We start from the raw sequence: 19,309 nt of genomic DNA on the forward strand, positions 1-19,309 counted from the left end.
ATTCGATTTTCTAGTAAGGTTGCCACCGTTCGAAGCCAACATATAGAGAAACTTCATTAAGTTAGGGGGGGGGGAGTTCAGGCCTCTTTCGAGCAGTGGAAAGACCACCAAACTCGGTATGTGAAAGCAGGAAAGGGGATTAGGATGGCGAAAACCACGTGAGTGTTCTAGTTTTCTGCGACCGTGGTCGGATACTTTTCGTACAGGCCTCATATATCCATTTTTGTTAATGGACTGTACATGGTCAGTATAATATAATGGTTTTAATTATGTTAGAGAACTGATAGGTGTAATAATTATGAACTTCATTATTATTGTGAGCAAAACTGAAAAAAAAAAAAAAAATCAACTGTTCACACTTTTGCAAAGTATCTGGGTCGGTGAAAGGCGAGCGGAATCGAAGCACCAGTTCCTATTGTTTGGTAGAAAGTGAACGTGAAGGAAGTCGTATTTTATTAACTATGCGCAGCTTTGTTATAGACAAAACTGTCTTAGTATAATTGGCTGGATTAATGATAACACGTGTTATGTAGTTTCATTCTTCTTGTTACTGTTATGGTTTTTAGAGCTTAATAAATACACAGTGTCTTTATGTGTTTCCAGGTTTGATTTGCGATTCGAGTACAGAAGTTTCGGTATTGATACATCAGTAATTAAAATTGAGACCAGTGGCGTACGCAGAAGTTCGTCAAGGGGGAGCGATTCAAGCACCCAAGTTCATATAATTTCAAGTGTTTGTATACATATCTTAATATGGTAAAAGATTATGCGTTTATTTGCATATCTTGCTAAAGTAAGGATTCCCCCCTTTCATACGCTACTGATTTAATCAATTTGTAAGTAATTAAAGATGTTGATTTGTGTGTGTTTCGGAAAGAACAGTAATCTTGAATAAAGTACGTATTTGAAATAAATCTATTATATAAAAGAGAACGTACAAAATCCTTTGTTACCTCATCACGCTAATACGGCTGAACCAATTTCTTTTATTTTTGGGGGGTTATTAGGATTTGGACCCTAGATGGTTTTTATCATATCACTTTAATTTTTAATTACCAGTGTCTTGAGATAATTGACCATTCAAGTGTCCATAACGTACAAATCCTTTGTTAGTTATTCATCATAGGTAAAAATAAACGTATTTATATGCAACCCGCATGACCATGGAACTCGGCGGGTTAACATAAATGACAGGCGATATACAGCGGAAAATAGCTTGAATCTTCTGTTTAAAATTTTTTAAAAGATTTGCTTATTTTTACAGACACTTTTACAATATGCCAGCACCGGGATGACCGACTTCCGGGGTGACCGCAGCGAAGCGGGGCGGGTTAACATAAATGACAGGCGATATAATGTTAACATTTAATGCAATCTTCTATGGTTTTTATCATATCACTTGAAAGCGAAAAAGTAAAAATTATCTAAGTAACAAAGTTTATTGCGTTCCGGGGTGACCGCAGCGAAGCGGGGTGAACGCTGCTAGTAAATCTATATAAATAATAAAAGTGACTATGTTTATGATTTAATAACTCTTGAACCACCAAATCGATCTCGATCTTTTCAACACAGAATAGGTTCTGGCCTGGGATGGTTTTTTATAATTTCACTCGGTGCAACTTGGGGAGGAGGAGATATATAAAAATGATCGAAAATGACAAATCAATGCCGGATCCATAGTTTTCGGGGTTGCTGAGATGAACAGTGACACGTCCGGTGCCGTGTAAATTCAATCAGAGAGCGCTTCAGTAATAGAAAAATGTTACTGACTAACGGAACATATTACATCTTTTTAACACAGCAAAGCGGGTAATTGACGCTAGTCTCCTACCAATAAAAGAACTTGTGTATATGTGTGTGTTTATGTGCCACGAAATTTTCGTATAGGAAGGAGCTACTTGGAGTCCTGAATTTTTGTTCACAGATAATCTTCACCAATCGCGTACGAAGCTGATTTTTCGCTTTTCGACTGGAGGGGTTTGGGAGGATCACTTGTTCTGGAGATTCAAAAAGTATAGAGTATCTGAGAAACCCCTCAAATTTAGACAACCCTTAGTCCGTGCGAAGAACTGGCATTTCTGCTAGTTTATATTAAAAAAAAAAAAGTTGAAATAGAAGAATGGAATGGATTTCATTGACTTGAAATGTATTTATTCAGCAGCGAATATAATGCGTATAGTAAATCGATACATCTATATTAAACACGCACTACTGTGGGGTTAAAAAAAACTAGCCTCTGACGGTTGGGCAGAACATGTGGTGCGGTGGAGGGATGCACTGTTGTCCAAGCCTACCTTCCTGTTACCGCCCGCCACTACATTGACAAGATAGTACGTCCTTTGATACCTTACGCCATTATATTGGCGTAGTCTATAGTGTATGAAACAAGAGCTATAGCATCACTTCTATTGTGCATAGAGACATGAAGTAAAAAGTATTTTGTTGTCTAGGGTCTGTAATTTTTTGTGGCATTCATGATACGTTTCAAATTCAGAGGGATCACTGAGGGCGAAAGCCGAAAATTCTAGAAAAAAGGATAAGTTTTTGGGGGAAACACCCCCATTTTCAATTTGGTTTGTAAATAATTTTATTTGAAATGTAGCTACAACCTTCCCAATGCGAAATCTGTTTGGTTTAGGTGTTAGGATGAAATAGTATTATTACTTTTACAAACCAAATTGAAAACGGGGGTGTTTCTCCCCAAAACTTATCCTTTTTGTAGATTTTTCGGCTTTTGGCCCCCCGTGCCCCCTGAGTTTGAAAAAAAATATCATGAATGCCACAAAAAATTCAAGTAGAGACCCTAGACAACAAAATACTTTTTACTTCATGTCTCTATGCACAATAGAAGTGATGCTATACGCTCTTGTTTCATACACTATAGACTACGCCAATATAATGGCGTAAGGTATCAAAGGTCGTGCAATTTTGGGAAACACGTAATAAGTAATATTGATTATGATACGAATCCACTGATTTAACTTCTGTTTCTGCAACAATGGATATAGTAGTTTTTTAAGGGTTCTCATTACTTCATCTTTTATTTATTTATTTTTACATTTTTAAAAGTGATGTGAAAAACAGACTATAATAATTAAGTTTTTTTAAATGTAATTGTGCACTACGCTGTAATTAATGGTAAAACACTTGTAAATGAGCGAGCGGCTGTTATTTCGGCTGGGTCGTGTGGTTCCTGGTTTGATCGTCGGCCAAGTAAATTTGTGGTGGACAGCATCGTGTCAATGGGTTTTCTCGGGTATTCCTGTTTCCTCCCACATTCTCATTCCACCGATTCTTTCATCATCATTCACTTACCTTAATTATCCGTCTCCCTTAGCTTAAAGGGCATAATCGTGGGACGTTAAACTGAAAGATTTCATATTCATTACAAATTGTTGGTTAACTGAACCAGAACAAAAGAAGTACAGGATAATAAATTATTAACTAACTACACATCCTGATAAATAAACAGATGATTACTACACTGAGTTCCCTAACTCATCTGTTCCCGTACTTCCTGTAGGACCGTATCATATTAGTCACTGGGTATTTCTCTCAATTTCTTATATTAGGTACTCTGTCAGAATCTGCATGTTAAAATGTTACGTTTATATGTTTGTAATCTTTTTTTTCTCTCTCTCTCTCTCTCTCAAGAATGAGAACACATAAACCACGAACTCGAGAAGCGTGCCGTTTTCGTTGCTTGATTCCAAACGTTGTGTAGATTCGCCAGTCTCCATTCAAATTTTCAAAAAAAACGTGCTGTTATTTTTCTGTTCAACCTTTATGGGGTGGTTCTGAGCTCATAAGATTGTCGCTAGGGGTTGCTGAGATTAATATTATTATTGTGTTTAGCAACCAGGAGGAGAGTTACGTACATCGGGTTGACGCACATTGCAGGGGCTTTGCTTTAATTTGAATACAAAACCTATTTCATACTGTCAGCTTGAAGGCCTGTAGAGCCTTGGAGTAGTAGTCGGATACAGATTTACAGTAGAATTCCTCTCGTCCGCCCTCGGCTATCCGCCATTCCGGTTGATCCGACCGTTCTCGAGACGAACTTGCCCCGACTCGTCGGTGACTCACGAGGCCCATTGTCGTTTAATGCCGTCGCTGCATTGTTGTTTACTTGCTGTTACCGCATATCCGCTTTAGTGCTCCGTCATCTCTTGTATCGTCTCTTTCGTTATACGTGTTTTCTGTACTATACTGTGCAGTTTTTAGTGCTTACTGTTAGTTTGTTTCTACTGTAGAGAACAATACAGCCATTTTTGAGTTCAGAGATCGTTTATTTTACTGTAAACCCGTACTTCCGTACCGTAAATCTGTATTTTCTGATAATCCGACCTTTTTCGGGTTCCGACCATACCCCCAGTCCCAAATGTGACAGATTAGAGGGGTTCTACTGTATAAGAGAAAGAAAATTTCACTTGACACAATCTATCATTTCTCAAGTTTGTCATAAACTTACCCCAACTTCCATATATTAAAAAGTTACGTTTGTATGTTCCTTTCTGGCAGTTCACTTCATTTGTGAGTCGTCCCGCTCTTCACTTGTGCCTGTAAAGGAATATGTACAGATACAGTGAGGAGGTGGGAGTAGTTTGAGCTAGTTATATATTATTTTAACATTGCCATTCGATGATGTCGTTCATCCACACATTTATTTCGTAATAGACTCAGCATTTCGTGTAACATCGAAGCAACTGCGTCATCCCTTTTTTTCTTTCCTGTTACTATCAATTTTACTGAACATTTTCCATTCAACATGTCAACTTTCATATTATACATTAAAAAATAATAAAACATACTAATCATTTAGGAACAAAGAAAAATGTACGTTCATTTTTATTCTATCATGATTATTTTTTAAGAATTTCTTTCTCAACTTAGTTTTACTATTCAAAGATTGTTTGGAAGCTGTAATAACCGGTTATGTTTCTTTTCTTACAGTGATCTTGATCGTTACAAACAAGTGTTGTGGAAGGACATCCGAGTAGGAGACTTGGTTCATCTTTCAAACAATGAAGTGATACCTGCAGATATTCTTCTGCTGCGATCTAGTGATGAGAATGGGCTGTGCTACATCGATACCTGTAACTTAGATGGCGAAACTAATTTGAAGCAGAGACAAGTTGTGCGTGGTTTCGTTGATAAGGTAAGAAAGAGATTCTCATTCATGGTGGTATATTGAAACAAGCATTTTAAGGAAAACTAAAAATAGATCAAAAGATTGCGATCTTGGCCAATAATTAGTTTTTGGATCGGGGGCCACAAATTTTTTGAGCGGCCTCTAAATCGAGCTTTCGTATTTTCTACGGAATAACCACATCATACTGAGTTAAGTGATATTTTGGGTTTGGCTATACTATATGTAGTTATTCACACATAAGGCCTACAAGAAAATTTTTGTTGAAATATATTGGATCAGGGGCAACAAAATATTCGAACGGCCCCTAAATCGAGTTTTCTTATTTTATGGAATAAGCACATCATACTGAGTTAAGTGATAGTTTGGGTTTGGCTATACTATATGTAGTTCTCCAGATAAAAGGCCTACAAGAAAAAAATGATTGAAATATATTTGATCTTTTGATCCAAAAATAAAAACACTTAATAAAGTCATATCAACTAAAACTAACACCATCATGTGGCGATTGACACGAAACTTACAGCAGATGAAATTAGTGTGCATAGTAGTAGTTATAAAAGTAAAATGGAAACACCTAAAGTTTGTCACATCAGTGCCCGTGATTGTGTCGCCATTTTAGGGGACCATGTGGATCCTATGGTCCAGATGTTGTTTCCGGATAATGACGTCATATCCCAGGATAATAATGCTCGCATTCACGCAGCTGGAGCTATTGCGGTGTGGCTTGAGGAACATCAAGATGAAGTTGACCACGCATTCCCCAGATTTGAACATAATGATCATCTGTGGTCGTTTTGGAGAGTCAAATCAATGAACTGTGTTTAGACACCGAGTACTATACAATTATCAAAAGTCATGAAGTCGTACTCCGATATACCAAACATTTAGAAGATATAAAGATAAGATTATAGCTGAAAATTTTCATGAAGCTGTTAGCTGGGAATGCGACTACCTGAGTTTGATAATCGCATGGAGTACTATGCTATTACAAGAACCTATATGAAACAGTTGACTCAGTTTTCAGCGGGTTACTAGTTGAAAAGGCACAAAACCGATCAGTGGGCAGGGTTTGCCCAAGTGGGCCCAGCCCGAAAAAACCCACCGGGTTTTTTCGGGTTGGACCCACCTGAAAACACCCACCATAAAACCCACCTGGGTTTTTGAACTTTTTGTTAATATATTATTGCTACAACTAAGTTTATCACATTGAAAGTGATTTTTATCAAATTTTGGACTTTCCTCGGGCGAATTAAATGCTTTCACGTTAACGTATACAACAACATTCTACATAAGACCTTTATAAAGTTCTGAATGCACTTAATAAATGAAAAAAAAACCTTACCTTAGCTTGAGATAATTATATAACAAATTAATGTATTGATTATGCTTATAGCCTATTTGAAAAAATGGCTACTTTACTTTCCGTAAATAGTATGCTCGCCGACTCGGCTATACCGAGGGACGTTATCTCTCATAGGGGACACCGGGGCACATTGTCACAATTTTCACGTTTTATTTTTTTGTGATGCTCGTCTAAGGCCGAAAATTATAATTTTTAGTATACACATACTTTATCTTGTGCATAACATATATTTTCTGTCCATTGTAACTCGCTCTGAACTGGACTTATGTACTATGTTTTATGATCAATACAGTTGTGACAATGTACCCTATATGCGGGGTAAGTGTCACAATATACGGGGCAAATTGTCACATGTTATTCTTGTGGCACTTTCCAGAAATTGGTAGATATTATTAATGCAACTATTACTAAAGCAAAAAGACTGTAAATGTTACCAGCATTAAATACTTAGCGTCTGAAAGAGAATCAAAACATAATTAAATGAAAGGGGAAACTATATTAGTTAAATAGGTAAAAAATAGGGGGACCTTGTGATTGTTGAATCAATATTGAACCACTCTTAAAACTGTCATATATGCCTTGGGCTCCATAGCTTATATTTTCTCAACCTAAAAGATTTATTGTTACATCAAGCTTTGTAGGAAAACCAAAACTGCCATGAAAACAGAACTAACTCATAGCTAAGGAATCAAAACTACAAACTGAAAGGTCATAACAAAATGACGAAATTATCAAATCATAGCCTACTTCTCCAATAAGCCAACACAAAATTAACCAATTGCATTTAAGTTGTTTCTGATTGTAGTTTATGAATTGCAAAGAATTCCTCTGATAGGACTACTGTATAGCTAGAAGAGGAGTAAATATTATTACGAAGTTTAGTTGCGTTTTATTAGTACGCACCGCAAACTAGTTTGAAAATGTTTATCCTTTTGCTTCTACAAAGTACCATACCTGGAGGTCATCGTCAGAGTCACAGTTAATACACACGTAAAACAAGTTCTGCTTCCCTCAGTTTTCGTAGGCCGATTCCGTACATCGAATGCACTGAATCCACTTCTCGCTACATGTACTCGTACTGTATGGATCGCCATAAACTGAACACAATGTATCGTCGTCCTCTGAGGAAGAATCGTAATCTTCTTTGGATCTTCGTTGACATTGTTTATAGGTGCAAAACTGTTTCCTTGGGGAGTTCTTATAGCAAGATCACCATGTCTTCAGAAATACCGGATACCAGTCTGGGCCAGCAATGGCCTTTTCTTTCCACGACTATGGCCATTTCAATCCTAGCGCTTTTGCATAGTTGTAAGCCAAATCGCAAACCTCTTTTGTAGTGAGTCCAAATTATATGTGCAAAACTTGTTATGGTATGATACTAGTAATACTTCCTAGTATTACGAAGAGTAACCTAATGTAAATGAGCATTGGCCGAACTGTAGTTCGCCATCTGTAACACGTGCACAGAATCTTGCCAATGTTCTGTAGTGGACATGAAATTCTTTAGCAGCTTTAGGCCTACGTATTGATATGGGGTTGTTATTTCTTTTCATAGCTCTTGCTGCAACCAGCAGATCTTCAATTGGTGGTGCTTTCCTCTCTGTCTTTCTTTAGTATATTCTCACTGTCTGCGAAACAGAGTGGGGCACATTGTCACAGTGACAACATGCCCTGTCTTATTTGTGACAACTTGCCCCACGCGTCGCCATTACTCCTTTTACAAAATATTTATACCAAACGACAAGAGGCTAAGCGGTTAGCGTACGCGCCTTTGGCGTAGGAGACCCGGGTTCGATTCCCGGCGGGAGCTCATGTTCGGATTCCACGTTAATCAGTAGGTCCACGTCTCATATAGCCTCGCTACTGAAAGGGACGCTAAACTAAAATCAACTCAACTCAACTCAAACGACAAGATTAGGCGCATTCAAAGTAGCACACTATGAAGCTCTATTTGTAATCTACATAACACACACAAAAATATTTGCTTCTACCGCTTTCACGAACACACGAAACAGCAATTTCAGGACTCGGAAAATTTACATTCCGGCACTGAAAATAGACAAAGTTCAACTGACGCAGCACCGTTGTTCCCGCGCATCTCCAAACAAGTACAGTTAGTAGTGACATCTAGTAAGTAAACAAGAAAGCAGCACCGGCGCGCTAATGTTTTCGCTTTTTTCAGAATTGCTACTGTGACAACGTGCCCCTTGTGACAATGTGCCCCGGTCTCCCCTACGTTTCACGAGTTTAAAGCCATATGTGCCAGTACCACCAGTAAATATGTAGTACATTAGTAAAACTATTAGTATTATTTCTTACCTTTGATGGTAACACAAGTATTCTTCAGTAAAATTTAGTTTTCCAACAATAACAGTTTAGTTCAGTTATTTGTTGGTATTCTTCAAATAAGCATTCTTTAGGATCAACACCAACAATAGCGTAAAACTTTTTGTCCAATTTAAGAAGCTTAATGCTCAGAGTTCTGAAAACTACGTAACACTTACTACTTTAAGTGCTGAATTCAAACTTCCGTACTAGTGGAAGTTTCGATGTACAGTAAAGAAAACTGCATTTTCGAGGGGGAAAATAGTCGCGAAAGAAATGCTCGGGAAATTCCAGCAATTGAACGCACAAAGCATCGGAACTGAATACTTCAACAATAAAACTATTTATTTTACACTGGAAGATATTTAATTTCATTTAAGACATTTTGAAACATTTACTTTATAAAATATGAATTATATCTTTGTTAATTTTCTAAATTAATTTTCTGGAAAGAAACGTCTTGCAACAAATGCTCGGGAATTTCACCTAATTGAACGCACAAAATATCGAAAATGACTTTCAAATAAAACCATTTATTTTACGCTGTTAAATTAATATATTTAATGTTCATATTTGGCAAACGTCACTGAGGCTTCTAGGATGATTCGATCTATATTTGTTCGTTCGTCTGCCTGTACCACACATACCACCTTCGATGTTTTAAATTTAAATTTCCAGGGTACAAGCACGAGACACACTAAATTTCCAGTATAGATTTTGGCGGTATACCAGCGTACAATTTCAAAAATGTGGCTTTAAAAAAATAGCGGGTATCCACGCTACAAAGTGCAATTTTCGGTCTTTTAAGTTGAAATTTTTTAGAATATAAGCACGATACACTCTAAATTAGATGTATATATTTTGGCGGCGATCTAACTTAAAATTTCGAAATGGCGGCCAATTTTTCAAAACAGCAGTGAATAGAAAATTGTTGCAAGTTGTGACAATGATAATCTTGAAATATAAATCACATTTTAACACTTTTACCCCAAAGACATTGAAATATTTCGAATAAACCCAATTAAACCCGAAAAAACCCGATTAAACCCGAAAATACCCGAAAAAACCCACATGGGCCCAGGTGGGTTGGGCTTTTTCAAAAAAACCCGGGTTTTTTCAAACCCTGTCAGTGGGACAAAACATTTTAAGAAATATTAGTCGTTCAGTTTTCAGTGAGCTACCGATTGGACGTCTCAAGACTGTCAGAAAGACGTAGTCACCTCTAAAATGAATTTCATTTGCGTGCTTCCTGTTCAGGTCCCGTGTTAGAATCCTGTGAGAGAGTACTTGTCTCGAATACAAACATGAGTAGTGGTTCGGATCCCGTTTTGAGCAATAGTTCCCACTCATATAGCCTCCGTACTGAAAAGATGTGCTAAAACCTAACATGACAGTTATTCTTAGTCTTGTGACTACGATGCATACAGTGGCTTTGGTGCTTGAGTGGATTTCTGGTGGGAAACATGGAATATTTATGGGGCTGCAGGTCTTACTTTATACCGTAGGCCTCGTCCTATATATAAGTACAAATCAGTTAATCAGTAAAAATCAATCAACCAATTGAATTACTACGAGAAAAAACATAACAATGGTAATAAAGAGTGAATAAATTAAGCTTTTCCTGTTGCAAGTATGTGCACAATACAGATGATGTACGTTGTCTACATTCATACAATTCACTCTATCTATCCGAATCTCAACAGAGCAATATTTCGTCACTATTGTAATCTTTTCTGTTCAACCATTATATACTGTCTATCTGCTATATGTTTACACACCAAGCACATATGTGCGATCATCTTTTATTTCTTTTGTGTAGTAATCATTTAACGTTACAACGTGAGTATCAAGAAAGTTATTGCATAATTGAAGAGAGGCAGAAGAAAACTGCTTTTTTGTAATGGCTGCGGAAATGAAGTAGATTGAATACGCATTTCTCTAATAGCTGTTTTCCTTTTTGCTTGTTTCTTTTCTTTACGTTTTGCATATGGCTGTAGACAATGTCCTTGTTTATAAAATACTAGTTTGTAATGTGTAATAAAGCATTTATTGCTTTTATAATTAGCATATGTAATATTGTGTAACTTTTTTTTTTTTTTTTTCATAATTCTCTTCATTAGTTTGTTCATCGTTCATTATATTGAAGAGAAACAAGGAAGTTGATTCTTGAATAGGTAGCACCACAATGGTGTTTTATTGCGTGAAACAAAAATAAATAAAACATCCTTTATGTTCTGAATTTTGGTATAAATAGATTTATTAATGTACTGTGAAAGACCTTACAGGGTTTTGTCGGTCTGTGATGATACGGGTTTAATCGGAGATATAAGCAGTGATGATAGTGGAGTGGCTTGTGGGGAACTCATCCCCCCTCCCTTCATACAAATACTAGCACCATTTGTCCGTTCAGTCTTAAAGTTAGTCATCAATATTTTCGCAATACTGCTTTTCATCCCCACGTATTGAAACATAAAAGTCTCACCGTGAGAAACCTGATATCACCACTAGGCATAAGACTGACATTTCGTATACATGTCAAAATATACAATCAGTAATGTACAGTGGGACACAAAGCTGAAGGGGAAGGACAAAAATTCGAGTTATCGAGTTCTTCGAATAATGAAGGTGGCTATAACAAAAATTTGAGATATCGAGATTCCGAGTTCCTTATTAAAAGTGACTATAAACGGCTATAACTCCTAAGATGACTTCGTTGAACCTCTTGAACTCGAAATTGTGAAAGTTCGTTAAATTAAATAAGATGACTAGTAAAAATATAATACATGTATTGTTTGGGGGGAGGGGCTTTTATGTTTGTACATGAGTAAAACACAATTACCGTATACATGAGCAACAATGACAGGACTAGCAACAGTGGCAATTACGTAAAAGCATAAAGCTATAGCTTCGAGTTACCAAGGTTACATCAAGAGAAATTCGAATTATAGAGGTAAACTTGGACTTATAGAGGTTCGCAGATACGAAAGTTCGAGTTACTGAAAAAGTTCAAAATATGATTATGAAACCCTTAAAATTTCGGATTCCACGTTAATCAGTAGGCCCACGTCTCATATAAAGGGACGCTAAACAGAATCAATCAACTTTTCGAAGTTGTAGTTTTTAGATATTCGACCTATAGAAGTTTTTTAAACATTGAGTGTTACGGAGAGTTCAAGGGAGTGTGAAAAAATTCGAGTTACCGTGGTCCAACTGTATTACCTCAGTTTCAGTCAACGATGGAAATGGCCCCAAAACTCGCAAATACTTTAATGATTCATCATCATTGATTATTCATCTTTTAGCGATGATGTAGTGGTTAGCTCAATGCTTGACACACGATATCTCAGGTTCAATGCCGGTGGGAAAGTATCGAATTCCACCTTATCTCTTTATCTCATAAGCTCTGTAATTTTGTTCCGACAAATCCATGCACTCCTTTAGCCTGACACGTAGTTCAAACTTACATATATTCTTCTGAGTAACGTTTTTACAGGAGCAACACATTATCTTCGATTCCACAAAATTAAAACACGATTTAATGCAATATTTTGAGACTGAGTGGGTCCGCGTGCTTTTAGTTGGGGTCATTGATTCAAATCCCAATGAAGTACTTATCTCTTAAATAGATGAGTAGTTGTTCGATATCATCTTAAGTGATATGTCTCCTCTGCCTCATGCTCAAAGGGATGTTAAAAACCAACAATGGCTCTCCTTTGTAATCTGGTGGCTAGAGCGCGTGCTGTGGACCATGAGGTCTCGGGTTCCATTTTCTGTGAGAAAGTTTGAAACGGACTGGAGTGATAGGTATCGTCGTATGTAGTATCGCTGCTGATGAAGAACGTAAATGGGGAATCAATTATCGATTATTTTCTACGAGGGTTGATTCATAAGTCATTACATTTTTTTCCCTCGTGAACTGGGAACAAAACGTAAGATATACGTTTGAAAGTGTGTGCTCCAAATGTTGCCACCAGATTAAGTGTGTGCGCTAGTGCACAGAACGGTAGATGTGAGGAAGCATCGAAGTTTTTATCAAGTAACATTGTTCAAGGATGGAGGTGATGAATCGCGAGCAACGTCAAAATATCAGTTCTCTGCGACAAAAATGCACAGGAATGCCATGTAGAGCTACAGGCAACAGTGAGTGCGGTTGACCTGCTGTCGAATAGTGGCGAGGAGGACGGAAATCTTCAAATAGGGCAGTGTCATGGCATGACTTCCTTGCTGAAATCTCTCCAGACTGATGTGACATGCACTAAAGTTTTTGCATATGTAGTTCCTTCTTAATAATGCAGCACACTGTCGTAACAGAACTTCCTGTTTGTTGGATTAATTCTACCATTATCCAGTTACTGTTCTCACCTTGACCTGTTCGTCTTCGTTCTTGGACGCAGGACATTCATTGCAGAGCAGATCAACTGTTGACACTTCACTCCGAAGGCCTTTGCCCATCTCGCCTCCGTTCGACAGGGGTAAGGTCACGGGTAGGGAGTAAGCACATGAATTCACTTCTTTCAATTTTGTACTGCATTCCATTCATTTTTGTTGTTGAGAACCTATCTTGAGGTACGTATGTTGCTCGCGAATCGTCATCTCCATTTCAGAATGCTGTAATTCAACGACTGAACTTGTATACGTGTGTGTGGAGCAAACCCTTATATATAGGGAGTTTCAAAACAACACCTACAACGTTTGGGAGATGATTCCTGACACCAAGATAAGACGAAAAGTGTGGACCAACCTGAGTGCACAGATGCTTCCTTTCGGAGTTATAAGCTACCGAAAACATGAAAAAACGAAGGTCCACAGTTCCGAAAGTATGGAATCTACCGTAGTCGGGTCAAGACTTCACTTAGGAACTAGTATGCCCCCTATCTAAATATTCATGTTTCCGAATCCTGCAGTACTTCCGCAACAATTTTTACAGAGGTAGTTGGTGAGTACTTCTAATCATATGAACGTAGTCAAACTTCCTCTATAAAAATTGTGCGTGAGTATCGCAGGATTCTAAAACATGTATTTTTGGATAGCGCACATACCATTTCCTAAGTGAATTCTTGACCCAACTAGGTAGGTCCCATATTGTTGGAACTACAGACCTTTAAAATTCATTTTTTCATGTTTTCGGCAGCGTATATGTCCGAAAGGAAGCATTTGTGCACCCAGGTTGGTCTATACTTTTCGTCTTATCTTGGTGTCAGGAATCATCTCCTAAACGTCGGTATTGTTTTGAAACACCCTATATATATATATTGCCAGCTCTGGAAGACAAAAAAAAAAAAAAAAAAACTATACCCCTCAATATTCCCTATAATGTACAGTGTAAAGTATCTCTGTTCGGACCCATCCATGGGAAGGAAATGTACTATCGTGAACAAAGGTGTAAAACCTGTATTCTGCATATCCTTAGTACATTCACTAAGCTTAATACTGGAGGTACGTTGTGCTATAAATGAGAAACTGAAATCAGTATTGATCATTTTATTGTATTTACTAGTAACTGTCACTTCTTTAAAATTATCGAAACAGATGAACAAAAGTATATTAATCTTTACGTGACAATTTTGAATTTGGAAAATGAAAGTTATTCTTTAAACGTATACTTCAACTACAGGGAATTGTTTTAAGAAGTCATTTTGCACTCTCAATAAATGTATAAAATTCCTTACAAGTAAAGGGTCTTTTCTAGTAAGATAATGAAATCGGCCCTTGATCCAAATTGGGTCGCTATTGGCCCGAAAGGTTATCCTTAGAGGCACGAGTTTTTCACAATGCACAATAAAACGAAATGCGTTAAAATTAAGTAATATTCAATTTCTTGACGTGTTGTGATATCAGGGGCGTCATTTCAGACTTCGCTTGGGGGGGGGGGCAAGAGCACCACCGACATAAGACTTTCACGTTTTGTACTAGTATATTAGTAGGCCATCTATTAATTTATATGTATTCTCAAACTCTTGGGGGGGGCAATTGCCCCCTCCTGCCCCCCTAAATGACGCCCCTGTGTGATATTCTTTGTGTATTTTCGTTGGTTTCCTTTGTGCGATAAAACGCGAAATGGTTAGTTTTGCGCGAAATTTCTAACAATACGCGAAATAACATCGAAATTGTAAACATACGTTCTCTTTAATTTAAAAACGCGAGTTTTCCGCTGACGAAACAGTAGAACGTGGCATGAACGGTGCATTTCGGGTAATTCTGGCAGCGCGTGTTGAGAGAACATGTTGCGCGTTAGCAATGCCGATTGTGTTTTTTTCTTTCTTCAAAGAATGGACTATGATAAGGGACAAACGTACAACAATGAAGGAGAAAAATGTGAAAACGTAACATCCTTGTTTAATGCTTAAGCGTAACTTCTGCTTATGTTTTCGGAAGACAGCAAAACTTCCCTACTCATAGTGTTTAGTTACTGATTTTCCTTCAGTTTGATTTTAAAAAGTATAATTTTCTGTGAGTGAAATTTACAATGACAAGTGAGATATTCAGTGGATTTTGTTTTTAGGTAATTAATGGTTTATTTCTGTTGTCAGGAAATATCATTTCCACAAGAACTACAAGATGCAAAACTTTATTTGGGAAATGCGACAAAACGCGAAATATGAAAAACGAAACGCGAAATTTTCAAATTCTTAGTGCGAAAAACTCGTGCCCCTAGTTATCCTTGACCTAAAACTACCTCAAAAAAAATTTTGACTCCCTACTCCCTCCCCGTACCGAATTATCGTATCATACATGCTCAAAATTCAATATTTTGAAGTTTTGGTAGGGGTGGTCGAAAAATTTTGAAAGTTTTACAGATTGTAGATACTATCTAGATGTAAATATGCATTTTTTTTCAAAACCATCGATGCGTATTTTCTTTATTTTTTGCGTGTTGAAAATTTCAAAAAATGTAGAAAAATTTTTTGGGGGGACACGTCGCTGATTTTTTTTGTTAAAAAATTTGTTATAGGCCTACTCCAAGTTATACTATATATTTGTGTTTTGTTATAGAGTACAATATATAGTTTTTTCGAAGCCTGAAACTGATGGCAACATTGTCAAAAATAAATAAATAAATAAATAAATAAATAAATAAATAAATAAAACGTGTTTTTCGCACAGTTTTTCCACCATCTTAGGGCCCTCAAGGTGAGGGCCTCTTCAAACAATTCTTTGCCAAAAGTTCACAATTTTCGTTTCTCTTGCATCCCTTCTGCTTCTGTCGTTTTTCGGTTGCTTCGATTGTGTCCATTTCGGAACAGAAACACCAAATATATCTTCGTAACAGTGCTTTCACTTCAACCGACTCTTGCACAACAAAGTTAACGCACACCTCGCGTCGGCTCCTCGTATCTATCAGTGCTTGCTTCACTGGCCGCATATAGTGGCGCTCTCTACCGTGAGGTGTGTATGACATATCAAATACTTACCCGCACCGATGAACCGCTCGGCCCGGGCGAGTGCTTATTTGCATCCCTGTTTTAAGCTGAATTATTAAGTATTAATATGCTGTCAATTGAGGCAGCTTCACATGTCTTTATGAGATCATTGTCTCTTTGTATGTACAAAGGCATGACGGTGCCACTACCGACAAATTTTTTTTTTTCCACTCAGAATCAGTGGGAACCGTACGAAGAAAACCGTATTTTCAAGTTCAAATTTCGATCGTGGACATTTTTCTAAAACTCCGAAGAATTTGTGGATGACCGTCTTGAGAGAATTCTACTGTAAATTAAAGTATTTATTTTGTATTAATATATATATGATGTTGAAAAAGATACAGCAAGGTCTGTGACCCATATTTTGCAGAAAATACTAATATAGTAGTGTTCATTAAGAAATACAAATGTTTGAAGGTCAAAACCATTGATAAACATACTTGACTAAAATAGAATATGCGTATATGATGTTTTGCTATTTACAGATTTTCTAACTGGATAAAACTAGATCAGGAGAAAATAATATACATAATTTTATATGAGCAATATCTATTAATGTGAAAACTAACTAAAAATTAGGCCGTGTTCTCAATTTCTTAGTTTTTTTTTAAAAAAAAGTTTATTCAAAATGCCAGAGTTCAATATTATTTGAATAGCAGAAAGAACACGAAAAGAATATTTCGATTCATCGATATCCATCTATTTATTATTATGTGTAAAGCTTAGTTGTTATTTTTCCATTTAATTTGATTTGAGTGACGTGGTAACGTGGATAAGAGTAAGCGATAAGTAGAATAATTTGACCGAAATGACTGCTGTGCAAGTTTATCAAATATATTTAACTGTATATAAAATTTTTGTCTTCATTAAAGTTAAGGATGTAGCTAAATTGCTTCTCGTATCCGGAAATGGCAGAAAAATTATTAGGCTTTGGAATATAAGATACGCATTTTTTGAAAATCTGTCTCCAAAACCAATTTAAGTTAGCTTTTCCAAAGTTGATATCTAATCAAATCACTTTCGCACATCTTCAAATTATGAAGACACTACATATGAAAATAATTAATCTTTTTCGCCTCCATTTTACTCAAAGGATCTCAATTTTCAGTGACAAAGTATCCTCTCATTGACCCTATCAGGGTGCAATATACCTTTGGAGTTCTGGGACCTATTTTTAGGTCCTAAGGTAATATCTTCATTATTCGATTAAAAAAGTACCTATAAAGCTTTTTTCTTCCTTTTTTCAAGTCTAGAGGCATTGTAGAACGAGTTAGATAAGGTTTCACGCTGTTTGGGTCGATACGTAGGTGGCGATGACGTCAGAAGTTTCCAAAAAAACTTTTGTTAGGCACATTTTTATTACTTTGGCGGGCTTTGTTTTGCACCTAGAAGATCGAAATTTTGCACAAACATTCAGTCCACCGAGTAGTATTTATCAGACTTTTCTCAGATCTCTGCGTTAACACAAGGGAGGGGAGGGGGCTCCAGAAAAGCAAAAAGGTAAGGGAATATATATATATATATATATATATATATATATATATATATATATATATATATATATATATATATATATATATATATATATATATATATATATAAAACCAAAAAATCCATTTTCCGCGATTTTCCCGCCTCAGATACATGAAGGAGACACGAAAATGGTACTCTGTGAAAGGATGTTCTATTCTGAAGAGAATGAGATACGAATCATGATCCTAAGATGAAGAATAGGGATGTCTTAGGAATTTTTATCTGATCTTGATATTTTTTGATTATGCCTATTTTATTATTTTATGGCGGGCTTACTTTTACAGCTAGAAGATTTAAATTTTGCACAAACATTCAGTCCACCGAGTAGTATTTATCAGATTTTTTTCAGATCTCTGCGTTAACACAGGGAGGTCCGAAGGGGCAGAAAGGTAGAAAAAGGGATTATTTAACCAAAAAAATCCCTTTTCGCTATTTTTCCGCCTCAGATACATGATGGGGACATGTGAATAGTACCGTTTGAAAGGACGTTCTAGTCTGAAAAGAATGAGATACAAAACGTGATCCTAGGATAAACAGGGATGTCTCAGGAATTTTTCTTTACCTTGAGATCAGGGTCTTTTACGGTAATCTGGCGCATTGTGGGGATCATTTGTACAAGTAAATATTTTTCTCGCCCATACTGTTCAAGACAGAATCTTAAAATTGTGTACCTACTTTCAGTACGCCCCTTAATATTTTTCAGTTGATTTTCAGAGTTTTGCGTTGTTACAGGGGGGTTTAGAGAGGCTCAAAATTTTACAGGGTGTCTATCGGTCATGAAAGTCAAGAAATTTGTCTTTTGGATCACGATTTTTTTTCTGTACAAATATAAGTACAAACTACAAAATTTTGTTCTATAAAACTTCAAAATTCATCACCAAAAATATCTATGATCGGCTTTAGATGCTATCAAACCGCAAGCAAATTACGCTTCTATCACATGCATAAAAATTCGGCCTAATTCGCACCCAAATTTGCTCTTAAGAATGCTACGCAGTTTTATGATTTGGTAAAGTCACGAAATTTCATTTTAAAATTTTAGTAGACACACTGTTTTTTAAAAAATCGTAGAAAAATCCCGATTTTCCTCAAAATTTCCCACCTCAGGGTCATGATAGGGGAATGTGAATGGTACCGTTTGAAAGGTTGCTCTATTGTGAAAAAGAACGAAGTATGAACCATGATCCTACAATAAATAGGGATTATGCTGTAGCTGCTTAACTGAGAGTCTATAATTTACCTTAAAAAGCCGGAATTGAAAAGGGATATGTGATGATAATCAGTTCCATCGGAAGTGACCGTGTAAAGGCTAACTCCACTAGACGATCTGCAGTGACGGGCAACGTAAAATTCCAGGTGATCTTTTTTCTGAGTAGTTGAAGTCGTAAAGATTAAAGAAACACGTATAGTTTTAACGCTTCCATTCGCCAGGTGCAGTTTAGCTTTACCAACTCTACAAATATCTTGTTTTATTAAATATTGTATGTAATAATATATTTTTAATAATAATAATAT

At 36.6% G+C, this 19,309-nt stretch overlaps 1 protein-coding gene across 6 annotated transcripts in view; it reads left to right on the forward strand.

Annotated features, from left to right (window-relative positions):
* The window catches only part of LOC145681107 (phospholipid-transporting ATPase VD), a 325,531-nt gene that overhangs the window by 197,415 nt on the left and 108,807 nt on the right, over positions 1 to 19,309 (forward strand). For all 6 annotated transcript variants that reach the window (XR_014130730.1, XR_014130731.1, XM_081752516.1 and 3 more), the window contains exon 3: positions 4,954 to 5,158. Coding sequence is in view for 4 of the 6 variants with exons in the window: in XM_081752516.1 (XP_081608642.1) it covers positions 4,954 to 5,158 (205 nt within the window). In the remaining 2 variants the exon portion in view is untranslated. The remainder of the gene's footprint in view (positions 1 to 4,953; positions 5,159 to 19,309) is intronic.

This window comes from Thermobia domestica, chromosome 3 (genome assembly GCF_964235325.1).
Source record: "Thermobia domestica chromosome 3, izTheDome1.hap1.1, whole genome shotgun sequence".
Lineage (NCBI taxonomy): Eukaryota > Metazoa > Arthropoda > Insecta > Zygentoma > Lepismatidae > Thermobia > Thermobia domestica.